The sequence below is a fragment of the Ischnura elegans genome, chromosome 12 (assembly GCF_921293095.1).
Source record: "Ischnura elegans chromosome 12, ioIscEleg1.1, whole genome shotgun sequence".
In the NCBI taxonomy this organism is placed as follows: domain Eukaryota; kingdom Metazoa; phylum Arthropoda; class Insecta; order Odonata; family Coenagrionidae; genus Ischnura; species Ischnura elegans.
Genome location: NC_060257.1, coordinates 32,684,727 through 32,711,830, shown reverse-complemented (window position 1 = coordinate 32,711,830; position 27,104 = coordinate 32,684,727). Strand labels below are relative to the sequence as shown.

The window sequence follows — 27,104 nt, the reverse complement described above, 5'->3', positions numbered from 1 at the left end:
GTGCCTTTTGTATATAAATTTGCTTATTATGTATTTTTTTTAATTACGTATTTTTCGCATCTTTTAAAAGTATTGAATTTACTACTTCATTCACATTTACCTTTGCCTGATCAATTTGTGTTTAATGAAAAAGAATAACTGCCACCATTAAGTAAAACTACGACGGCCAGCCTGGTTCATGCATCATGTTAGGGATGAAGGTTGTCTTGATTCATTACTTCTCAGATTTTCATGCCCTGATACCTTCAGATGGACCAAGACAGTCCACTTCCAGGATCAAGTTTTTGAAGAACTGGAGCACTCGAAGGAGCACCACACTCTTTTGCTCTAAGGCCCAGCGCACACGGAGCGACTCTTTTGTGACCACAGTTGGGAATCAGTTGCGTCTGCAACCAGTTTGCAACTGAAACAAAACTTCTGTCCGCACACGGGTGTAATGACAAAGGGCTGGTTGTAAATCAGTTTCGTCCATTGTGCAATCAGTGAAGTGTTTATTTAGTGCGGTCCGTGTTGTTTTTTAGCCCTTGCCTTGGCCGTCAGCGCTTACTAACACTGAGTCAGGAGAAGAAGACGCTGTGAACTATTATCAATACCAAAGACGTTATATAATTTGCATTTGTTCGGGACTTCATGCTTCTCTACTGCTCCAACGAGCTTCATGTTGACTTCTTGATCATTCAATTTGAGATCGACACTATACGGCCGTCAAAATACCACCAAAACACCACGTGGTCTCGTGCAACTGAAGTCTGCAACGCAACTGCAACCGCGGGCCCACGGTTGCATGTGACTGGTTTCAGACTGGTTTGAGATCGTCAAAAACCAGTCGCGTCGTGTGCGCCTCCCCACTCAAATACATTGTCGATGTCACAAAACAGTTGCGCGCGCAACTGGTTTGCAACGGTAGTTGTAAAACAGTCGCACCGTGTGCGCTGGGCCTAAAGGAAGTGTCAACACTGTAAAATGTCCCACCCAAGCGAATGAATGTGGCATTATTTGTTCTACAAAAATGAACGAGTTGTTGCCAATGGCCCTTAGGAAACCTTGAAGGTTGTGTGTTATGAAAGGCTTCTTCTTGGATAGCCAAACCCTTTCTCAGTTCAAAGAAGAGGGTAATCCTGTCTCATTCTCTCAGCGTCATCCTCATTCACTGCAGCTGTTCTTGTGAGTTGGTAGTTTGTGTGGTTAAAAAAAAAATTCGTGTCATGCGCACATTGAGGGATATATGCTATGCCACTATAATTATAATCAAATCTCTAGGATTATTTTTAAATTAGTTTGTTACATTATGGCCGAACTTATCAATTACTTGATCATTTTTTACAAAAAATATTTTTTAGTTTTTTTTACTGGTAGTAATGTTTCACATTCTTGGTCAATGAATTGTTACATTTTTAAGAAAACAGTACAACTGAAAGAAACATTCCTGAAATGTGGTTATTTGTAATAGATGTTAGTATGTACCTTCTTGCATAGATGTGAATAACTCAATCAAGTTTTCTAAAAAAATTACAGTATCACAAGGGGAATCAATGTCTGTCTTATATCCTCTTTTAAATATCCGCTTTTAAAAATCCTAAATATCGTTTGAGGTATCATTTTCCATTTCAGGTACAATTCCATTATTATTCACACTAAAGACATGGAGATAGACTTCTAAGCCTGAATATCTTGAATTTGCAACCAATGCTTATTCAGAACATTCATTACGGAAAAAGTATTTGAACGCTGACACATTTCAGGATTGCAGCTGCCAATGGAGGAAGGGTTGCAGTTACCTCAGCCTATTATCTGTTCACTTTATCTCTGCGGCTGAGTTTTCGTGAGATCCCGGACACTCGGAGGGCCTCACTGAAGGGGAAGGGGTAGTACCGAGAGAGAGAGTAGGAGCGACCTCAACGTTGCCAAATGTACATAGCCGCCCTAGTGTCTCACTGAAAAGGTGTGCGTGGCCACAGATATTTTGGGCCCGGCAGCGAAACAATGCATACCTAATCATTTAGAGGGGATTGAGGATAATCCCATCTCAGAAGCCAGGATATTGTCCGCTAAATGCGAGACCGCTGGTGAAAGGCATATATAGGCGTAACATTCTGATAAACTGGGAGTGCAAGGGAATTCGTGATGATGACGGTGCAAAAAGAATGGAAAAAAGTAACATGACGGGTATTTTTTTAAATTATTTATTTTGTAACTTATTGTTAGAGTAGTGTGGCTAACAAATCAACCTCCTCATCTTCCCTCCCGTCAGTGTCTTCATTTCTGGAGTCGCTTTCCGTGAGCCGTATAATGATCGGCTCCATAATAGCGTCCTTAGCAGTTTCTTTATTCAAATCTTCATCTTGCAGCTGTTTTGCGTGACGGACACATGCAGCCCATGCATCCTGCGTCACTTCATCGATGACCTGCAAAATTAAAGTTCGCACATCACTTATTCAATCCAACCAAGAATGTTAGCCAATCTCCCCAGTTTTGGCGATACCAACCTGATAAGAAATGTCTTCAAGGTATTTCATCTTGAATGTGGTATTCCTTTCAGCTGTCTTTTTACTTGGGCCCACACCATTTCAATTGGATTATATTGGCAATGATACGGGGGAAATCGTACAACAGTATGTCCTGCATTTGCAGCCATGATATCCAGCTCAAATTCTTTCATCCCCTTCACTGCTTGCACCAATTCAAATAATTCTGCCCAAGTCTGGCAACAGGTGTGCGGTATATTCTTTTTCATAAGCCAGTCCTGAATATCAGACTTCCTCGTGGAGGTCGTGGGCAGCTTATCACTCACAACAGAGTGGTAGCTGGTGGCATTGTCCATCACAATGACAGAATTTTTTATTTCTCGCTGCTCCAAGACACTTAAAAAGTTTTGGAACCTGTGAATGAGTTTGAAAGAAGCACGAAGTTAACATCAACTTTGCTTAAAAATCAACAAGAAGTGTGTATAATTTTTTTATAAGTGTGAAATTAATTAATTAGTTTTAGACTTACCATTTCGTAAAGATGATCGCATTCATATCAGAATGGTAATCCATATTTTTTTAGCCTTGACTCCGGAATACCAGCTTGCATTCATTGAGGAAGCCTGTTTCCGCCGATCCCACATGACAATATCAGCCTTGATCCCTTCCCGATGGGAACTTTCAGCCCTATCCATCAAGCTCCTAAGGAGTGATTCTGATTCACCCAAGTTTCATCAAGGTAAAAAATTGGCCTCAGTCCACTGCTCCGCAAGTTTTCCATTTTTCTTAGGAAAGAAATTCTAGCTGAGACAATGTCTCCCCTCTCCATAAGGAATTTCCTCCCATCCACTGTTCTTTTATAACGGAAGCCAATGTCCCTCATAGCTTTCCACAATGATGTGCGGCCACCGACAAATTCACCTGATTCCCTCATTTTCCTATGGACCTCCGTAATTTTTGGGAATTTCCCCTCGTCATAAAAATCAAGGATACTCCTCCGCAAAACAGTTTTTTGGAATTCATCAAACTCTGTAACTGTCTTTCTCCTTGACTTCCTCTCTTTCTAAGAGGATTTAAATGTCGGAGATCCTCCACTTTCGAGAGAGGTATTCCTGCCTGAAAAGGTTAAATAAAGATTAATTTAAATCTACCATTTTTGCCTTAATGAAAGAAAATTTAGGTTATAAAATTAGATTGTATTATAGACAATATATACGAAGAAATGTAAGATTGGAAGTGAGATCATTACCTTAATGAGCGAAGGCCTGGATTCTTCTCAGGGGCAGCCCACAGGCTTCCACAGCTCTTTCCTGGACTTTCTCGAGAGAAAGTATTGGTTGTCCAAATTCCTTTTCCTGTTGAAAATAACGAAGAACATTAAACACAATGTTCTTCACGCTACTGCGAAGCAGCATGTTGACTTTCTTCTCAATAGCGCCTTCAATAAACACGCTCGGATGTTACTCTTTTAAATCAGAGGTATCCAAAATTATATATGTTGTAATACCCAAAAGTAAACACGGAGTTGAGGAAAAGGGTTAGGGTTTGGTAAGGAAGGGATCGGAAAAGTACTGAGAGGGAATAGGTGGAATGAGGGAGTCAGTGCTGATGGGAATGCAAAAGGTGAATAAAATTTTTCTGGAAAGGAGATGGAAAAGGATTGAAGTGGAAGAAAAAGGAACACTAAGTTATAAGTTAAATTTAAGTGGAAGAATCGAAGAGAACGTGCGAGATTTGGCAACACAGCTAGCTGATCCACGAAGTTGAAACGACGGAGGTCTGAGAGCAACTGAAAATACGAAGTGCTAGGCCTGGCCTACTGTCTGCTGATTGGCAGAGGGAAAGTCACATGTAGAGAAAATTTCCCTCCTCTCACCCCAACTTGCTTAAGCCACACCAGCTCACCCGCAAAGATAAAGTGAACAGACTTTGGTGCTCCAGGAATGATTCAATTAGCTAAATAACACACCAAGAGAAGTAAGCTATATAAAAATTAAATTTATTGTCAAAATACATATCACAAATATTTGTAAATAATTTAAAACCTATTAAGTGAATCGACTAATTAAATGAATGTCATTTGCTCTAAAAATATCACCCAATAGGATTGTGCATTGTAGTAAGCATTGTCTGTGAGTTAATAAATTATTAACAAATCATTCACAGCACTAGTTAAAAGCAAACAAAACCAAATAAAATAATCGACATATACATATCAGTAATGACAGACTCTACTTACAGCACATAAGTACTATAAACATTATGCACTCATCAGATCATCATAGGCCTCAAACCCAATTTTTTCAAGCCATCAATACTGCATACCAAAGCTTATAAGCACTTGGAATCACAACATCAAGAAGAAATTATTTGAGCATGGTCACTGCCTTCAGCAGGGCAAGAGCAGCCGATGGATTATCCTTTGGGACCTACAAATGAAACAGATCAAAGAAAAGTAATTATAGCACTACCTCTCCAATTGAGTCACAGTCAAACACCTCTACCTGTTTAATCTCTACGTTAAATCATTTAATTCAAATAGACAATTTTATAAGAAACAACTTTTCTGAGAGGGAAATTGTTCACCCGGTATCTTTTTTTGGCCTATGTGACGATAGATCAAATTTCTAGTTTCCAGCAGGTTCACAAGATGTAGAAATTTTTTTTCCAGAAGCATGTCACCTGGGTTACATCCATATAATAGTGCCCAATCCCCTAAGGAGTCTCACGTAAATTTTTCGGTCTCATGAAATTTTTAATGTTTTTTTTTTTATATCACAGGGAACAGAAATGAAGAACATATAAAGCAAAGCATCAATCTTTCCCCTACCAATTGACAAATGTTCCACTTACATGCAAGCTGGGCTAAGGACTGGAGGTCAGCACAAAAAAATCAAAATTTACATCATTTCAAATACCATATTCCTCCGAATATAGTCCCCCCCCTAATTTTGAGGCTTCAGTTTCGGGAAAAGTTAAAAAAATGCGTTTGAATATTGTCCCCCCTTAACTTTTACCTTGGGCATTTTTGGAAAAAAAGGGGGACTATATTCAGACATAAACAGTATTTTTCAGGTGGTGATAACTTGGGGTTTCCTAAAATTTCTTCTGAGTCATTTTTTGTCGGCAGCATCCATGTAACACTTCAGCTCTTCCAGAAATAGTGAGGAATTTGCAACAAACAGTGGGCTATATGGATGTAGCATACTTTATGGCATATACAACAATTTTAACTCCACAACAACAAATTTGAAAATAATGAATAGACCAATTTTTTTGGTCTTTCAAATTAAGTTATATGAGTACACCACAGCACCCAGATTGTCTAGTCAGCCCTCATTGTGTTTGCCCAGGCATTCAGATAACGTAATGGGCACAAAGGTAAGGGTGGTCAGCACATGGGTCTGTTGACATGTTTCTTGCCTTTGGGAGGTTAGTGTGGAAGATGCAGCTAAAGGCAGAGGGTAGAGACCACCCCCAAGGATGGTTAACATTCCTGAGGTTGGGTATAGGGCAAACTGTGAAATATGGGCACACCAACGAGATAATTGAAGGGTAGAAAGCAAATGTGTTGGACGCAGTTACTGTTGGACAGCCTAGGTTAAAATTAATTGGACGTTCCCTTCATGGACCCACAACAGACACGAGAGTACATACAGTTATGTATATCTTAATTCTACAATAATGAATAGGTTAATATGTATGAGGTAATCATTTAATCCTAAATATATGTAACTCCTTTGCTCTCCGGCTGTGGCGCAGGGTGCACGACTTGGACCGCTAGTCTCACAATTTGCTCAGCAGTCCAGACCATCTTGTCCAGTATAGTCCACAAATGCCCAAAAATGGAAAGACAGCTCAGTAGCTTAACTGGCTAAAGCACTCGACAGGAAATCGGTGGATCTGGATTCGAATCCCAGTCACGGTGAATTCTTTTTTTTTCTCTGGAATTCTCACGCAACTTACACTGAGTCAGCTCCTATCAAACCTAACTCTAAAATCAGGTGGGCAAAGCAGTAATGTTTTTTAAAATGTCTTACCATATGACCAGCTCGATTGATCCAGAAGAAGCTGAAATTTTTCATCTTCTTAAAATAACCCTGAGTGAAACCGTTTACAACCATTGGTATTCTTTTTGCTTCCAGCCAACCTTTTGAACCAGCCCAACGAAGATTCTCCACCCATTTCAGCGTACCTGAAAAACAATACAACATTTACAGTCAAGTCCTGTTTTATAGAAAAAATTAGCAATTATAAGTGGCGCCACTTGAGTTTGTCACCGGCTCACAGGACGTGAGACCAGATGGTCATTAAGACGTCTTATGGCACTTTAGCCATATGCAGGTGGTCAGTCGGTGATGTGTACTTATGTCTGAAGGGCGGGCGTTGGCGCGTCTCAATGTGTAATGGCATCACAATAAATATCTTCACTGAATGACTTGTTCTGTTAATCTTTTGTAGTGCCATCCCAAAGGAATCCCTGTGCTAACACAATTTATCATTCGTAGGAAGCATGTGTGTGAAATTAGTGTGAAATTTCAGTACCCATAATCCAATGGCTGAGTTCACAGAATAAAATATGTAGCAATTAGTGATGGGTCGATTCCAAAATTTTATCGATTCCGATCCCGATTCCGATTCTGACATTTCGATTCCGATTCTACCGATACCGATTCCATCGATTCTGATGCCATAGGTTCCAAGAAAAATATCACTTCCAGGAAACAAGAAAACTGCTTTTTAAAATATTACTCTGTGAAAGAGTCAGTTCACAAAAGAATCTTTCATATCATTACTATGCAATTAAAATATAATAGCTAAATTTCAAAACAGAACATACCTGAAAAGTGGTGTTACATGATAGGTATTACTTTAGAATATTGGCACTCATAATATGTCGACAATATATATATATATATCCAAACTACAAGGGAGAGCCCTGAGTACAGGAATTTTCATAGCTGTAATAAAGATTACATACTACGTATATGAATCATGTAATATTTGGCCCTTTCAAATTCTCAAGCAGAAAATCCAATTATTCTACATCAGTGGCGGATACAGAAAAAACTCAAGGGGGGGGCGCAACATATCTTGAGTTGTCTTTACTTTTATCGTGATGAAAGATAATCAAGTCACAGACAAAGTACCTATATGAAAATTTTATTTAAAGTGATTATAAACATGTAAAAGACAATGCCATCTTATGATATAAAAAAGTTACAATTGTGGTTTTGCAATGTTCGGCAATACAGGCGGACCCGCAAGGGGGGGGGCGCGCGCCCCCTGCGCCCCCCATCTGTATCCGCCACTGTTCTACATGCTCAGCCAGCAGGTTTTGACGTCTCCATGTTACAGTATTACTGCCTGCAGAAAATTGCCTTTTGCTACACATGTTTGTTATTAGGCAAGTACTTTCCCACCAAAATTGCAAGATTTCGGAGACTTTGGAATTTTTATTAAAAATTATATCAACGAATTGTTGGATCTTGAATCTTAATGGAATTCAAGTGGACGAAGCGAACAACTATTGAACTAAACTTTAGTTTTGTAGAGCCAAAAAAAATGCTAGACTTCTCACGTCATTCAATCAACCTTTAAATCTCTTGCTTTTTAAAGTTCAAGAAAGAAACTAAACGCTACAAATGAATATTACATCGGACGGACGCAGTAATAGAAAAGGCTAAAAGAGCCTTGTGGTGTGAAAACTCCCCCTAACGCGCGACTCACCTCAGAGAGGGTGGAAAGGGAAAAAGGGTATCGCTTGTTGCCTTTCACGGAAACTGTTCATTTTTCTCTCTCTTAAGCATACTGACTTAATCTCTTCACTTTACTTCAATACCCGAGGCATATTTCTTACGCGCGGGATGGTTCCGAAAAATATCCAATCCTTAGTATTTTCACTCGAGTAATGCGCGCTAAATGGTCTAGTCGATCTATACATAATCCTTTTTAACATCCTATTTGGTGTTTTAAGTCAATGAAGACGATTATCCATGCTTTAAATGACGATTTTTCAGGACTAATGTTTTAAAAAACTTGAAAAATCGGCCTCAGTTACCGAGCCTCAGAGGTCCGCGGCGTGTAGGTCAGCCTTGACGCGCGATTGAAAAATCGCTCTTATTTCCTTCGTCGCAAACTTTCTTTTCAAGATTTCTACTTAGTACTCTTTAGAAATCTCTACTTTATATTGCGATTCAAATTTTCCGAGTTATATTTTTCGTAAACGAAAGATAATGTCTACTTAACGTCAAATTTCACGTGAAAAACGGGTCGGCCATTTTGCGTTGTAAAACCAGACAGATGAGAGCCAAAATCTTCAAAAGTCATTGAAAGTATAGGCAAAGCACCAGATCAAAGGAATATTGCGTTTTTTATTCCACAAAACTCATACCAACGCAAAACCACTTGGATAAATTGAAAGATTTTTTGAGGGAAAACGATATCTCGTGTGGCATTGAAAAATTGGTCATGTTTGGGCCTCTGTATCTCACAGAAGGTTCGCATTTATGTAAAATGGCATATAAAGCAATATTTGGTAATGATTAATGAGTATTTACGGTGATTTTCAAGTCTCTATCCCCAAAAAGGTCATTTTGGACTTTATTCCAGCTTTTTCCGATTTCGGACCAGTGTGCGCGGGGTAGGAAGACGATCGGCCGCCGCGGCTGGCATAAAGGTATTCGGCGCCCACGTCGACAACAACAATAGTGTATTCGGCAAGCTGAAACTACCAGGCCAAGGCATTAGAATGACTTATCGGCTTTAAAACCTGCACTACTACATGAGTTTCATGATAGCGCTTCCTGTCGGCAGATTGCTGGACCTACTAGCCTCGAAAGCTCTGTAACCTTAACTACTCGACTCGACATCCGTAATGCTACTCGAAACGCTCGAGTCGAGTACCAACTACTCGATCGACTTGAATTTTCGAGTACTCGCACATCCCAAGAAGATATGTGTTTTGTTATTACGATTACGTGGCGCGAAAATTCAAATGACTATTGGAAATGCGGTCGTATATTTTGTTGTTTGAAGTACTGCTGGAATCGGAATCGATTTTTCGCCTTGGCAAGTACTCGTTTTCGATTCCGGTTCTTGGCCGAGAATCGAGGAATCGAAGAATCGAGGAATCGAACCGACCCATCACTAGTAGCAATGAAAATCAGCATGAGGTTGAGCTGATTTTTAATTATTGAGAAAATTAACATGGAACTTAGAGAAGGAATTTTTTCCTGCACTTTTCATCCATGTTTAGTTAACGCTATTTGTGAATCATAGAAGAAGACATCCCAGGATGAAAAGTAACATGTAAAAATATGAAAACTCAAGAAAATTCTTCAAAATAGCTAAAAAAAAAACAACTCACTTTCAACACCTTGTGTGCTACATAGATAAACCCATAATCATCCCAAAACAGCAAAGCCAATTTTTTAGTAAGTGCTCAATTTAAAGTTATTGCTAATTTTTTCTGTAAACTGGCCTTCCCTTACATTAGGATTATTTTTTCTTTGAAAAAGCCATAATCACACCCATTATTAGAGAAGCACGTCGTGAAGTTGAAGTCACATTGTTTCACAAATTTTCCATGAATTAGTGTGCGCAACATTATGTACTTTTACTGGGAAATTACAAAGAAGCATTACTCACTGAAAAACTTTCTTTGCTTCATTTACTGAAAATAAACACTCATAGCCGCTGTGACTACAATTGCAATTCGTAAAAAATTTTTTGCTGGTTAGGCCAGTTACTACCCAGCCAGCACATGGTAAGTCACTGAGATAAGGTGAAAGGAAAAAATAAGGAAGGACGTTAGGAGAAGAGGTAAGCAGGTTGGCGTTTCCTTATGGGTCTCTTAAGGCCAGGCCGGCAAACATCCAGGCTAATGATAAAATAGAGACCCAACTTTCAGCACTTCCCTAGATGATGTTATCATTTCATCGTTTTATCGTATTCATTAAGGGATTTATGTATAAGAATAATTTTTCCATTCTTCGCGCTTCTATAGAATGAGTAGAAATTGCATCATACGACCATAATTTGAAAATCATTCACATTAATGAAATGATGGCAAAACCACGGTCATTAGAAAGAAACATGTTGTCACATGAATAGAAACGTAGAATATTAAAATTCCGGAAATAAAACTCTAATATCAATAATTTATTCATTAGGTTAACCAAACAACAATTAAAATTCATCAATGTCATTGTGTGGACCTAGAATGAATTCAGTTTTTTTCATTCACAAAGCATCTAAGTTTTTTTATAGAATTATAGTTTAAATAGGTACCTACACCTACCCTCTTCATCTGACACTGTGGTTAGTATACCTAGCTGATGAGCTGTAGGTTATAAGTTCGATTCCTATTTTTTCATTCTACATGCTAGTTCATCTGTTAAACAGTAAATCCAAAGTAGAAAAATAAATTCAAAAAGACCCTACACCAATGAGCTAATTACCAATGCAACCATTAATTACCTGGACTTTGCCTCAAACCAGAATAGGAACTGAAGAAAAAAAGATTCGGAATCGAAAGAATTGGGACAGAAATCTATTTTTTTAAATGAAAAATAGAGAAATATTATGGTATGATACCTTTGAGATACAGTGATGTACATTTTCTGACAGTTTACAAAATAACTTAAGGAAAATGGTTTATTGCTTTTTAAGAAATTAAACCACAAAATTAAATGATTGACTAAGGCCTTGAACCAAAAACAAATACCAGAATCCAAACCCGAATCAAAACTGTCAAAATGTAAAATTGACTCAGATCCTTACTTAAAACATCATGAGAGCTTAAGAGAGAATTGCTTAATATTGCAGAGCATATTACCTGGTGTGGCTACAACAAGATCAAGTTGTCCAGAGTAGACTGTGACTGAGAGCTTGGTAGAATTCAACAAAGTTTCCACTGTAAAGGAAAAGATTATAATTACAATATGCCACTGCATTGGGATTTAACATAAAGATGGGGCTTCACATCAGTCGATATTTTAATGGCTAAGCAGAAATTAGAGAAGCAAAATTTCAAGGGAATTTTATGTGTCTAACCCATACTTAAGTGTTATAGAGAACAAATTGCAAGACTTAAATTCTTTTTCTGGTAAAATAATAAGCACAAAGAAAATTATTTCCAATCACTGGATAGTATAAATAAAAATATCAATTCACAAAATATGAGGCAACTTATTCATGATTGAGACCTACTTTAAAACCAGAGAACATCAAAAATATTCACAGGAGTAGTCAAAGTAGGTAAAGTTGCATTACCAACATCTATCACAATTTATAATGTGCATATTTATAGCAGGCTAAGATATTTTTATTTTCTTTTTCTTTTTTTTATTTATCCTAATCGCCCCGAAAACAGCACATTTAAGGCCTCTTATATTGGGGTAAATAAAGTATAACGATGACTATCACACACAACCATGCCCTGGGGTAGGAAAAACCTACCCCGGTGGGACTTGGATCTACGACCTTCAGTTTAGCAGACAGGACTTTACCCCACTGCCAGCGAGACCAGCAAAAGCATATTAGCCTGGGATCTCTTACCAAAGGCTGTATGTCTATTTAAATTGCAAATATGGGCAGTAAAATGATCTGCAAAGCCAGAAAACGAGATAGCTGTTGCAATTTTATTTTTTATTATGAAGCCTTCCTTTACCTTGTATATATACTTATTGTGCCTGTTAATAATCTATGTACATAAGAAATGATGAATCCAAATTGACACTTGTCAAGAATCTTGATATCTAGGATTACGTTACGAGTAACAGAGATAATTATGCTGTGAAACAACATTACCTTTGTATTTTTAATACCGGCCCAGGTATCATGAGTTGCAGGGTTTATATTAAACTACAAACTTCATTGAATGATGAAAAGGTAACAGGAAAGTTCAGCATCAAATTAAAGATGTACCTTTTAGACAATATTTTATATTCTATTGACAAATATTTCAATTCTTGAATGTTGCTGCCACATATAGGGAAGAGTGGGCTACAATGCGACATGGGCCACTTTGAGGCCGTGAGCATATTTAGCTTTGAAGTTGTGTGACACGTGCTATTATTTTATTTTATTCTCAAACCACCAAATACAGCTCAAATTGGCCATTTTTCATTGGGGTATTCAACAAATTTAACAAATAAACATACAAAAATAACTATGCCCTGGACAGGGCAAACCTACCCTGGCGGGACTCAAATTGACGAGCTCTTGTTTGGCAGGCGAGGACATTACCCCTCCGCCACTGAGGGCTGGCAGTTATCTTTTGGGAATAGCATAAAACCATGGTTACCATTATTAACATTATTACACACCATTATTAACCATGCTTCCACTTTGTGTAAGGCTGCCATCACTCTATTGCAGATTGATGTACAGCAGACTCCCGATTATTCGGGTACGACTTATCTGCGTTGCGGATTATCCATGCGCGAGTTCACACTCCTATGTTTTCCACAATTTATGTAAAAAAATAAAATCGGACACAAAAGTGCAGGATATTTGCAATGTAATGAATGTATGACTACACCAGGTCTATTATTTCCATGAGAAACCCCTTCATAAAATGGAATTATTTTATTTACTACTGACAAGGAATGTTCCAAGTTCACTTGACCATCTGATATTGATATAGCATTGCAGACAACGATCAGCGGGAGGGAGGAGGAAATAAAATCTCTTCAGTAATTTTAGAAGTTGCTTCTATGGTAATGTTTATGACGTGACTAGTTAGGTCAAGCTGGAGAGAGAAGGAATAGCAGAAGTGAAGGCAGCGAGGGAAATGGAGGTAGAGATAGCATGTGTCAGGCACTTGCTTGTGTAGATAGTTTGACTTAAGCCCTGATTTCTGATCAGCAAACCACTGCTGAGCGATTGGGTGATCCCGAGCCGGTTATCTTTAAGGGAGTACCGTGTTCCTGTTTTCCAAGCATCACCATGCGCTATTTTGCTCGGTGATCACAAATCTGTATCCTGGACAACTTATGCAAGAAGCGAATATGCAGCATGGTACCTGAAAGTGTAGTTTCTGACGTTGCGCAGTGGTTTTGAAGTATTCGTGCAAACCACATTTCTGAATCCGTGATCCCACAACCACGGATGCACAGTTTCCTGAAACCAGGTATTACACGGAGCAGTAAGAATGCGAATGCAATCATGCTATTGCCACTAAAAAGATCGCAGTCAGGAAAAGAAAGCTGCTAATGATTCTGGGAAGCAATCTAAAATAACATAAAATGTGCATAGATAATAATAGATTCATTGATTTACATATATGATGAAAATTACAAGAAATTTAAGTAAAAGTTTGGATTATTCGTGCCGCCTCTCCCCATCATTAGCCCGGATAATCAGGAATATGCTGTACTTTCATTGTTTTCATAGTGCAAAAGTTAAAATATTGCTGTTTTTCATTGTCAATTGCCACTCAGTTAAGATACTGTGACGGAACACGACATCACATACGTGGTTTGGAGGGATATAATCACGATCGTCTCGAGCAAAGGAATATTGAAGTCAAAGAAACTATCAATCACTCTTAAACATGCCAGATATATTTTACCCTTCATGAATTGTTACACTCTTCACAAAAAAAAAAAAAAAAAAAAGAATAATACCCTGATGAGAATGATATGATTGAAATTATCACACTTCGCAACAAAAAAGAAAATGACGATGATGAAAACGTGATGCTTTCCCCCCTCCAAAATAGTATGTGTTACAACAAAAATGTCAAATGTGAATTATATGAGCCACTATCAACTTGCATCCTTGGATAAAGTTTTTGAACTTGGCCTTTCTGAGCACTTCTTAAAGTTATTTGAGAGGACGCGTTGCACTAAGGTCTGGGAGAATACAATTTCTCGCTTCTGATTAGGGGAACGGTCGTCTGACCTTAAACAGATGATATAAGAGTCGCTGACTGCGACTTTCTTACAGTTTTCTGTTGAGGCTGGAACGGTGGAATGGTTTGCGGGGAGGGAGGGTGATTCCACTGAGGCCGGAAATAAGTGGGTCACTAGTTGGTCCTAGTTAACTGGGGCCAACACACCAGCCACCACACACCTGACTCACTCACACTCACGCATGCACACATCGCAGGACGCGATGCCCGACTCCGTGACTATCCCCTGCTCGAGTCGTCACAATACGTATTTTGATTTTTCATAGTAAAGCATTAATGAGTGTTTCAAATGTCACATTTCAATGTATTTAAATTAACTTTATCACTCTTGAAACAAGTTGTAATATGGAAACAGTCAAAGGCTGCACATTGGGCCACAATGAGAAACATTGGTTTGGGCCACAATGAGACAGATTTCAGGTGTCTCAATGCGGCCTGTGGAATTGTTCTGTATTTAAACTTAAATTTAAAATCTAATAAATAAAATATAAAAAAACTTAGCCAAACTTGAAAAAATTCTTAGTGTAGACAAGATCTATTGAAGTTGTAAGTAACTAATCTTTACCCACATGGAAATTTGCAAAAATTGATTTGCTTCTTAACCCCTCAAGCGCGGCGGTCATTTAATTAAATCCCATCTCAGCGGCCGGATGAGATTTAAATGACTTCGCCTTTTTGGCATAGTATCATTCAATAATTTATATCTTTCATAATATACAATCAGTATCATTGAAAATTTTAGCAAACTTGCGTGATATAATGTGCTACAATATCATAATTTTTCGAGCGATTTGAAAAAATATTTATTGTTTTACGTATCTCCTTTTATGAACTAATGAATAAATTTTCAATTTCGAAAGATTTTAGTTTGGTTTCGAATAAGCTGCGAAATCTCTATCATTCCCTGCATTAAAAAAATGCAATTACATGATGTAATTTAGTTATTTGGGGTTGAAAATGCCATAACAGATCGGATATTTTCGATAGGATTACCCGTTTCGCCTGCTTAAAAATTTACCACTCCGCCCACTTCTCTGACTTTGTTCCATTATTACCGTATCATTTCATTCAGGTAAACACGTGCTAATGTTTCAAACGTCAATATGTGGATAATCAAATGATTTACCTTAGAAAATCTGCTTTGTGTGACATGATTTGAAGCAATCCAAACATAATCCCACTGCACATTTTTCACACCACTACACGCAGTCTCTTCATTTCCCATATGAGGCGCAAACTGCACACCTCCTTTGAGACTTTGATTTCTTCCCAGCTGAGGAATTGTCTTTAGGAAATGTATTTCTTTGAGTCTTGGTACTAAATTGTGTAATGAGGGAAGGCCATGTCCAAACAGTTCGTATGACGTTGGATATTTCAAAAATATTACCTCGACCAATGGCACGCGAAATGATAAGTCAAATTTTTATACGTGTTTTTCCTATGATCAACATATGAATTTAGGATTTCCGCATTCAATAGTCTCCTAAATAACTTCATACACCACTTGTAATGGCGTTTTCTTTCCATTAGTTACGAATGCAATAACAGGTTCTTTGAAATTCACCCCACCAATGAATTTACTATAACCTAACACACAAACAGACTTCCGAGTCTCTATTCTGCCTTTCAATACTATTCCCATTTCGTAGGATCCTCAATTATAAAAAAATACCACTCACAGGAAGTACACTTGATGAGAATTTCAACACACTGCCTGAAAGAACACCACACAGTATGAATGACTCTAGTGGACTGAAGCTCGTGGTTTAGAAGCTCCCTCAAGAGACGAGAAAATATCTCGAAGGGGCCCTGGTATATGCTGACTGTTTAGATGGAATCTTATCTTCGTTGATTACTGTCCAGAAAAAAATATAAAAAAAATAAATGCAGAGCAAAGCATATGGCCCCTTCGCCTAGAACGCTAAGGACTAACGAGGCGGGCCAAAAACACTTGGGGCTCGAGGTGACGACAAACAAGGAGAAGACGGAGAGAAGGCATTCAGCTTAGAAGATACCATATCTCAAGCTAAAGTAGCTGACCCTTCTTGACGTCTCTCAAGCAGAATAGGCGGATTTTTTCATGATAGAACAGTCGAAGGAAGGCGTTGAGTTTTTGGACCGCAGTCGTCAACGCGCTGGTTTAAAACGGAATTTTATCGAAGCATTTTAAAAACATCTTGAAGGTATAAAGCCGTTATGAATATTTTATTGGAGAGGAAAAACATTTCTTCAAATGATAGAGTAATTAGTTTTAATTTAACATGCAATATCTCGCGTAGAAAAAATATTATATACAGTAGGTCAGGAGGCGTACTGGGTACGCATGACGGCGGCATACGAAATTTAAAGGGCGCGTACTGGGTACGCATGACGGCGTTGAGGGGTTAAAGGTGACATCTACACCACCCAGGCAAACCAATAACGATTTATCAAGTTGCTAATTGTGTTGGAATTGCTTACAAAAAAGCTATGACTCCAAATAACATCAAGGCTGGCTTCAAAAATATGAAGAAAATAATATATTTGAAATGAAGGTTATTTTTATTTTCCTCTTATCTTAGATGTTTCAATGATAATACTTTTTGATATAATGATTTAGCCAAAACCTTCACTGATGGGTGAAGGTTTTTCCATTCCTTTTATGAGTTTGCTGTTACCTTTAATTTCTTTTATAAGTAAAATTTACAATAAATAGCTACTAAAATGTATTATTCTAATGTTAATTACCATGCCTCATTGTGGCCTGACATCGTGCAGAAAATAGTGAAGTTATCAGCTGACAAGAGAGTATCACATTATATCAATTAGAAAAATATGAAAAATGATAAAGTGAATTTTGTCTTATTGTGGCCCTCCCTCCCCTAACCTTTGTCATTTTCATTTGAATTTTCAATTGATTGTGAATCTCTCAGTGTGATTGTATATGTATACAATATAATATTTCATTTTTGTATTCTTGACGGGCCCTATAAATGTATTGTATATCTATTGGCACCAATAAATCTATTATAATAATAATTATCATTACCTATATTAGTAGCAGGTCTCATGAAATCATCTGTAAGGGCATCAAAAACAGCTTTACTCTGCGAGCCCCACGTTACATTGTCTGGAATCACCCTCAAGTTCTCCCTAACAGGTCCATTCATTAATTTCGATAATGCTTCATCTTCAACATCTGCCACATGCCGTTGATACAAGGCTCCTGTAGTGAATGATAATCATCAATAAAAATAGGATATTCCGAGTGAATTCAAAAACTGCATATGTAATTTGGTAAGTTTGTGTTTTCTGAGGTCTTATTCTAGATGTACGTGCCAAAGATGATGACATTTCTTGGTGAGTTAACTTTTATTTACACCACTACTTTTATACAGAAAATATTAGTTAATAATTAACATAATAATTTATGCCTGATTATGATGATTACTCATCAAAAACCAGGTTGCTATATGAAAAAATAATTGTGGTACATGTAAAAGTTAAATAACCAAGAAACCTTATTATGGAATACCACAAAGTTAAGAATAAGTTAAAGAATTTTATAGATGATCAAATTGTCTGTAGACAAGCATTGTACAAATATTAAAAAGTTAATAAACAAAATTTAAGCATAAAGAGCTTTTGAAGAAAAGATATTTCCTTGGAACAACGTACTTAGCAGCCATGCATAGTAGATTGCTTATAGAATTATAAAAGGAGAGCTCTTAACTGTTATTCTAAATTTTAGAATAAACTAGACTTTTAATGCAAATTTAATAAATAGATAATTTTTAAACAAGATTTATATAGCAAAATTAACCCAAAAACACCAGCTTTAATATTTGTGCAAGGTTTGGTCCAGAGGCAGACTATGTATCATCTATAATAAGACCAAAGAATGTAAGAGAGGAAGTCAATAAGGATGTACTGACTGATGTGAGGACTCGTAATTATTAGTAAGAAACAAGATACAGGGACACAATTCTTTAGCTACGACCATATCTTTACAATCACTTTTTAAAGTCATAGCTGGTACTAACTCATATTTTTGTAAGTGTGCGTGCAGTGGTCAGCACTAGCCTTAGCTATGCTGTTGCTTTTGAGCTGGTAATGTAAGTTGCAGCTCTAAAGTTAAAGTCTCATAATTTGGTGAGAGATAATTTTCCCATGAATGTAGGTTGAAGACTTCATAAGAGAATAACTGTTTTTAAAATTCCTACACACACTTTTATCCAAATTAGTGATGGTTAGCAATCTGATTGGGCATCCAAGAAAAATCAGCCATTTACACATGCTCATTCAAGATATGGAATTTATGTCTATGTTCCACTGCAAAAGTAGTGTCAATCAAAATGTGGCCGAATTGTAACATAACGAACAACTTGGCAATATTCCAACAGAAAACCCACAATAATTTACAGACAGTAACCTCAAACCCTACAATTTTCTATCAGCAAGTAATTAAATTTTTACCAAATAAGGATGCTTTTTTCACTAATCACTTCCATAGAAACATTAATCCAACTGAGCGGTGGGGTATTTCACAGGAACCGAGTCCGATTGACACATCTTTTGCCTACTACACTCCACTTAACATCACACAGCAACTGCAGAGAGCAAATTATCACAGCCTTGACATGATCATCAATTGGTTCCCATTCCAGAACAGCAAACAGAAAATGCAATCTATACTTTTCCATCAAATGTAAATTATTTGGAAATTTACATTTGCTGACATAGAATCAGTTGTTTCAAGTGAGTACATAATCTTAAAAAACTACAGTAATTAATGAGCACCGATTACACAAAATTCAATACATACTTAGGTCACCATTCCTCACCTTTGTACCCAAGAGTGTGCACAGAAATATTGGTTGAAGGCTTGGTTAAGGCTAGAATATTATAGAAATCTACATTATGTGAGACTTCTGTCACAGCGTCTTCTGTATGTGACCACATCATAGTTGCATTAGTCCAATTCCCAGACAACACAGCTGCTTGTGTGAGGTTAGCCCACTTTTCCACCATTCTAAAGCCATTTGAATCAATCACCCCCTGAAATATTAACAAACATTAGTTCTCAAAATAACACTTATAATAATTAACATTCAAAAGTATGTTATATAAAATATAAATTAGATTGGAAAGTAATAAGAAAAGAGGGAATGGATTGCAGCATTGTAGATCATGAAGACTATTCCACCAATTACCGCATATTAAGATCTGCCTAGTTTCAAGGACACCTAATCCCATGCATTGCAACAGGCAGTATTTAAGTCATCATCAAACAATACCAGTCCAGCATCGTTTTTCCGAGATGAAACTGGTCCGAACTGGATCCTAAACATATTACAAGCAATGAAGAAGGGAGCTTAGTGAAGGTCACAGCCAAGGCTAGAACCCTGCCAAGAGTTTTAGGGACATATGGAAAGGATAAACCTCTAACTTTCCAGAAATGAAGTCCATTACTTAGGGAGAGTTTCCTCTCCTTGCTGGTGCACCGGAAGAGTGTGTTATACCTCTAAATATACATAACAATGGGTTCAGAAAGATTTGCTCAGATAATCTATGTATATATATGGAACCAAGTCGAAAATCAGGTGAGTTACACCATTTATAACTCGAGACTGGCAGCACTGATTTGAATGATATTTGGTTTTTTTGAATTTGTCCCAGACCCAAACAACAGAATAAACATTAGAAAATGGTGCAAGTTCAGAAAAAAAATAATCTTTATCTTAGGCAGTGGCGTCCACTCCATGGGGCCTGAGGGGGCCCGAGCCCCCTCAAAGATTCGTTAAGGGGGGCGGAGCCCCCTCAATAATTCAAGAAAATAATTAAGTTATATTATGCTTTGGGAAATCAAAAAAAATATATTGGTATTTTCCCATATTTGACGATAGATACCTTTTAAAATACATTCAATAATGTGTTAAAACACATAATTTTAAGGTACTATGCAGGTTAACTGAAAACAAGTGGTGTGAATTATGATAGTGTTACGGTGCTGAGAGACACTTTGAATTTAACCTCTTCCCGGGGTAAGACCCCCGATATGGGCACCCCCAATATTTTTTATAAGTCGGCGCCCCTGATCTTAGGGGTATTGTTTTAGGAGTTGGTAACTCTGTAAAAGCTGTTAAGTCGGTCCAAACTAGATGATTTGTTTTTACCAATTTAACCCATTCGAGACAGTGAAGTTCTCTCCTTAGTGTGACTGCTGTATTGAGCCCCGAGAGATTCTTCCGTCCCCTCAGTACGGAACATTTTTGCAAGACATTCGTTAAGAGGGGTGTCATGAATATATCACACTCTCAGCACCAACCTTTTTCGACCCTTCCTAGCGGGAACTCCGAATTATCTCGGACTCCAAGGGTAGTGGGGCTCCCTCCTTTCAGGGTTTATAACCTCACCAGCAGCATTGGTTCGCGGTCAATCATGCTTTGTTCATATGAATTAGCTATATGGAAAATAGGGTGGTTTCCTATTATTTTTTTATTGCCTAAATCGAAAGATTATTACTCCTGGAATACGTATTTCACGCTTTTAGATTTTTAAATGACGATATCTATTTTTCGCAATTAAATGAAAAGTGATAATTTTCAAGCACGTGAAAATGCGACGCGTAAGTAGGAATGATGGGAAAAAGTCCGTGTGACGCATTTCTGGTTCCCCCTCCCGCCTTGTGAGGTGACCTTGGGAGAGGCTCTGAGCGCTGATACGACGCAGGATGCTAGCGGGTAGCTGAGTACCATGCTATCTGGTAGCGCTTGGCTTAAAAAAGGTTTATTAATACCTTATCAAATGAAGAAAACTTTCCGACCTTAGCCAGCTTTAATAGGTTATTATTAAGACATGTTTCCCTGAGCTCTGTGCCTCTTGCATGCATTGGTAACCTCAGACGATGTATAACTCCTATCCTCTCGTGTAGAAACTAGGTCCCTGTGACGTCACCCGGAGTGGCATCGCATGGGTGCCAATCTGGCCTTTTTCAAATGAGGATAAAATTTGGCCCTTGCCATTCGTCTAAACCCGTATTTCTAAAACCAAATAATTTGTGTATTATGTATACACTAATGGTGGGTAACGAATCGCAATCAATGCCTTCCGTTTTCTTCGATGAAGGAAACTACCCTATTGTTGCTTGAACATAAATTGCAGACTTCAAATTGAATTCCTCGTTTTATTCAGAGAATTGTCAAATTTTGAACGAAGCTCTACCGTCAATATTAACGCATTTAATGCAGCAACAATTTTCATGTTGATGTTTATACTGAAATTGAGATATAAGTTAATATTTATCGTAGAATTTCGTTTAAAAACTGTAAACACTGCTCAAAAGACAAATAATTGAATTCTTAGTTTATATTTTTTGAGAAAGGATCAAATGTATGACTGCAGTCTCTTACCACAAAGACGGGTAATATGAGACAAAGGGGTCTGGGTACCTGCTCCCGGATTTTGAGGGTAAAGCCTTAGCCCCACAGTGTTGGGTCCTGAAACAAAGACATCGCTCACCCGCAACCATCATAAAAGGGGAGAGCTAGGAAACTTATATATTCAGCATTCGTTCACCTGCGTAGGAAAATCTCCAACAAAAATATACGGCTTTCATCTCCCAGGTCAAGAAACGTCCAGATGCATATTTACGTCTTTATTAAGGAAAAGGTTGATGACTGAGATTTTTAACAAAATTAAAAACATTTTAATACTTAAAAAATATTAAAATAATATTGATATCATTTTATTCGTGTTATCCCCAGCTCGAGTTGAGTCGTCAATAAATATGTCAATTCCCTTGTTTGTAAACAAACATCCAAGCAATTGCTGACAATCAGTAATGGCCATATTATCATCAACAAATCGAGCAGACTTATTTCATTTCCTCAGAAGTTTTGCAATTTCGTTTCATGGAAAGATGAGCTCATCAACAAAGTGTATCCAAATTGATTGATAACCACAAAAATCACAAATGGTTGAGTTAGTGAGCAATTTTCGTGGCTAAGAACGAAGATGTAGATACTTACACTTCGTTACTCAGAAACAAATTGTAGGTACTCTAAATTCACTCAAATTTATTGGCTCTGTAACAAACAAATAGAAAGTCATCAACTAACGATTTGAATTTTTAAACTTCTTGGATGTGCCAGGCTTACTACCCCACAATTTACAGCTGAAGGTTGGCTCCGTGGTCATGATGCTTCGAAACCTAAACCAACTAAAAGTATGCAATGAAATGCGTTTGGTGATTAAAAAACTGATAATCAATGCGATTCACGGAACTATACTCAAAGGAGAATTCAAAGGTGAGAGGAGGTTCTCATTCCGAGAATTTCCATGATGCCAACCAATATGCCCTTTAAGTTAAAACGAATTTAATTTACAATTCGTGTTGCATTCACAATGATGATTAACAAATCACAAGTTGAGTGTTTGTGGTCTGAATCTAGAAAACCCATGTTTTTCCCATGGTCAAATGTATGTGGCATGCTCATGCAATGGTGCACCATCCACTTTATTTTTTCTTGCTCCGAATCCACTTGGCTCTCCTCTCCTGAAAATATTCGACAACTGAACAATATTACCATTTTATCTAGTATAAATTGGATACCCAAAGCCCCTCTCTGGATCCACCACTGTTCTCCCCTATACAAAACTGTGCATAATTTACTTTACACTCAATAATTCCATACTATGAAAAACCAGTCATTAAATTCTTCACGAGAGGAAATTGTACAATATTTTTTTCAAATTAACTTTCAGTAGAGCTTTGATTACCCATCCTAATGGAGCCAATAGCCCAAACAGATGATTAAAACAGACCAATAGTCACTTCATGACCATCATCTAAGGAATTTTTAATTCAGCTAAGCAGTCATACTTTATCTCCAGCTTTCATGTATATAAACTCTAAAACTAGTTGTTTTGAAACAGAGAAAGATAGGAAATTAAAAAAATAGAAGAGGGTAGGAAAAGGAGAGAGAGAGTGTTTGGGTGGACTGATCAAGGCAGATAATGATCCATCAAACAATCAATCTAATAACAGCTAACCAATGCTCGACTTCATACTTGAAATAATATGAATTGTCTCACATAAGATTAAACCAAGAACCCATATTACTGGTAACAGAATTCTAATCCACAGAGTCAATTAACTAATGCATCTCTGACAACTTGTATTTATTCAGGAAACATGATCAAATTAATGGGGTAGCCCCTAACACAAAATTTCCTCACCGTTTCAAGCAGGTACGGAGCCCATGATTGAACAGAATCCATTGGAGATATCCATGGATCACCCAAAGCAACACCAGCAAATGCGATTTTCAATTTTCCAGACTCCATTGACTGTAAAAAAATAAAAAAATAAATGTTAATGAATTCATTTCCCTTAACAGGGCGGTGAAAATTTTCAGAAGTGTTTTCATCACCTGAACTTCAAATGCAACTATAGCTGTCATCCAATTGAGTGCAATCAGAACTAGCAGTTGCCTGGTGAAATACAGTGACTAAAATATTACTCAATCATTGCTCCAAAGTAAGAATTGGTCCGGTGAATACATCCGAGAATTTTATGGATAAATTAAACCCTCATTTTACAATGACAACCTATTCCACATGGCTCTGTATTATGGATATGCTGTTCACCTAACAATCTGAACATGTAAATGGAATATATTTTTGTTTTACATCAATTCCGGAGTATTTAGAGGAATGTGAGAGAAAAAATGAGATATACTGGAATCAAATCACTTAAAATGCTACCATTAGATACCTAAAATTAACTTTTTATACTGATAACTTTTCATGATAGCAGTCAGAAAGTTTTCATATAATTGGCTTGCAGATCATTAAGTAAACCCATTACAATAACACAAGAGTTTACAACATGCCATACACATATCATAAACCAAGACATACACAAATTTCATAGGAATCAAATATAAGGTGTACGAATATAACTCAAAATAAAATAATTGAGTTATTATGCATGTTCAAGAGGAAAACATCAACGGCTAAACGGCACGTATTGGTCAGCATCTTTTTCCTATTTTTATTTAATGATTTGATAAAACATAAAAATTTAACTCTGTAAAAACCAGCAGCAATATATCACTTCTATGGCTAACAGAACTGGTCACCACTTGACCCCATATGATCAAGTTCAATCAGCAACACAACAGTCCGTAAAACATACCACTTCCAAATTAATAAACCAATCTTGACAAGCATGCTATACAAAAATGACATATTTCACTTGTAAAATTGAATATCCCATTGAATGGATGAAAAACTACACCTACAATGCCATAGATTGAGAATTCATTAAGAAACTCATGAAGATATGAAATTCAATTGTATTCAAATGGAGCATCAAAGATGGATGAGCTCATGAGAGAAAGTTAAATTTTTACATCTTAACCTTAGTAAATTTAAATACTCCTTCCAAAAAAATACATATAATTTACCAGGGTGAGTTTACTGGAAAACCTGTTTCAACTGAAAAATCTCTTACCTTGTACAACATTCTTGCAAACTCAGCGGCCATCTTTCCACCATATGACTCAGAAAAAATGTAAAAAGGAACAGTGGAAAAGTCAGGTAATTTAGCTAGGAACCCCATCATGAAGGATGTTAAATCTGTAGCTATCTACAATGCAAGAAAAGTGGGTTACATTAGTGAAGTCATAAGATAATTATAACGACACACTTCCTCATTACACTTCATTATGTAAACTAGAATCACTATGAAAGCTACAACAAAAAGATGTATGAAAATGAAAAATATCAAAGGAGATACATATGCTGGGCACAATGCTGATCACGAGTGCTGACAAAATACCACTCAAATCCTGTGTTCACGACCTGAACAACCAAAAAGGGTAGACTAAAATTTTCACTTTCCAGCCTGCTTATTAAGTTCAAATGCCACCATTAAAGTGTGTGCCTGGGGGAGGAGGGAGCTTTGTGGACCCCTAAGAATTTTTTCCCTTCTTAACGACTATTCAGCCTCGTGATAACTATACATCTGCTAAGGAGACTGCTAACCCACAGGGCTATCTTCTGACATGCCATTTACTTACATAGTTACTTTTCATCAAGCCCACAAATGACTGACAATTTTTACATGATGAACAATACATGTTTTACATAATCAACAATAATTTAACTTTCAGCATTATGAAAATGAAATACAGTAGAATCCTGATTTAAGGTTTTTCAGGAGGGACAAACTTTAAAACACTAAATGCGGAAAAACACTAAATGCGGACCTGCCATTTTTTCAGGTTTTAGGGTCTGTAATGATTGAAATGGCTTTTTATGAATAAAAAGTATAATTTTACGTAACTAAAAGGTGCTGCATGCAGCAAAAAAATCATTGATTAAGTGTTTTCAGCCCTATGAAGGTTGGATAATACTTTTCAGGAATCAGCTAAAAAAAATGGGTAGTAAAAATAAGTAATGAGAGGATGACAAAAGGGTAGTTTCCTTCATCAAAGAAAACGAAAAGCATTGATTGCGATTCGTTACCCACCATTAGTGTATTCAAAATATACAAATTATTTCGTTTTAGAAATAGCGGTTCAGACGAATGGCAATGGTCCATTTTTATCCTCATTTGAAAAGGGCCAGATTGGCGCCTATGCGATGCCACTCCACATGACGTCACAGGGACTTAGTTTCTATACGAGAAGATGGGAGTTATACATCGTCTGAGGTTACCAATGCATGTATGAGGCGTAGAGCTCAGGGAAACATGTCTTAATAATCACTTATTAAAACTGGCTAAGGTCGGAAAGTTTTCTTCATTTGATAAGGTATTAATAATCCTTATTTAAGACAAGCGCTACCAGCCAGCATGGTACTCAGCTACCCGCTAGCAGCCTGCGTCGTATCAGTGCTAAGCCTCGCCTCAAGGTCACCTCACAGGGGGGCAGCGGGAACCAGAAATAAGTCTCACGGAGAGATTTCCCGGCATTCATACTTACGCGTCGCGTTTTCGCGCGCTTGAAAATTTTCACTTTTCATTTAATCGCGAATAATAGATATCGTCATTTAAAAATCTAAATGCGTGAAATACGTACTCCAGGTGTAATAATCTTTCGATTTAGGCAATAAAAAAATAATAGGAAACCACCCTATTGTTTTAAAGAAATATTTTAAGAAAATTTTAATATGCATCAACTGAAAAGCATTCCCACACGTAAAATTATTATGGACATTAGTGATTCCATTTTTACGTACATTTCAGTGGTCTCGATGAAATTTTAAATTTTTTCTGTAAAAGTGACATGTAGGTGACTATAGCATTTCTAATATAATAAGAAAAGGTGTAAGTAGGTGCTCGAAAAATCGTCATTGCATCTATAAAGATGAGTGAAATAAAGGGACAGCAGAAGATCGCTAATCCCGAAATCTAAACTACCGAATATCTAGTAAAAGGGAGGTTTTCTGGAATTATACCAACTTAGCGTTTTCTGTTGCCTCGGCGAAACGAGGGATTTATGAGCCTTTAAAAAGCCTCCCGTGCGCACATTTTGGATTTCGAGGTCATCCAAAAAAGGAGAATCTTATTTCCAGTATGCGTACAAGTCGATGGTGATTCAACTCGATGATGGCACCAGATTCGTTGTCATATATCCGCGGCCTCATGCAGGTCGAATGGAACCAGGAGAAGTTGTTTACGCGGCGCGCTGATCACCTTGACTCCGACTCACCTTGTTTCTCTGCAGCTT

The 27,104-nt window shown here is 37.3% G+C and overlaps 1 protein-coding gene and 1 long non-coding RNA gene across 3 annotated transcripts in view; both read right to left on the bottom strand.

The window, feature by feature from the left end:
* Positions 1 to 2,177: 2,177 nt before the first annotated feature.
* LOC124169286 lies at positions 2,178 to 3,948 on the bottom strand. Its single transcript, XR_006867076.1, has 4 exons — positions 3,715 to 3,948; positions 2,995 to 3,581; positions 2,487 to 2,879; positions 2,178 to 2,405 (listed from the first exon to the last, which is right to left on the bottom strand). It is a non-coding gene; the product is annotated as an uncharacterized LOC124169286 (long non-coding RNA).
* A 495-nt stretch (positions 3,949 to 4,443) lies between these two features.
* Positions 4,444 to 27,104, bottom strand: part of LOC124168847 (retinoid-inducible serine carboxypeptidase-like) — a 38,422-nt gene continuing 15,761 nt past the window's right edge. For both annotated transcript variants that reach the window (XM_046547196.1, XM_046547197.1), the window contains exons 6-12: positions 24,884 to 25,018; positions 23,605 to 23,715; positions 19,209 to 19,422; positions 17,414 to 17,590; positions 11,305 to 11,382; positions 6,506 to 6,660; positions 4,444 to 4,894 (exon numbers count right to left, since the gene is read on the bottom strand). In XM_046547196.1, the coding sequence (XP_046403152.1) occupies positions 4,832 to 4,894; positions 6,506 to 6,660; positions 11,305 to 11,382; positions 17,414 to 17,590; positions 19,209 to 19,422; positions 23,605 to 23,715; positions 24,884 to 25,018 (933 nt within the window). In that variant the 3' untranslated portion in view covers positions 4,444 to 4,831. The remainder of the gene's footprint in view (positions 4,895 to 6,505; positions 6,661 to 11,304; positions 11,383 to 17,413; positions 17,591 to 19,208; positions 19,423 to 23,604; positions 23,716 to 24,883; positions 25,019 to 27,104) is intronic.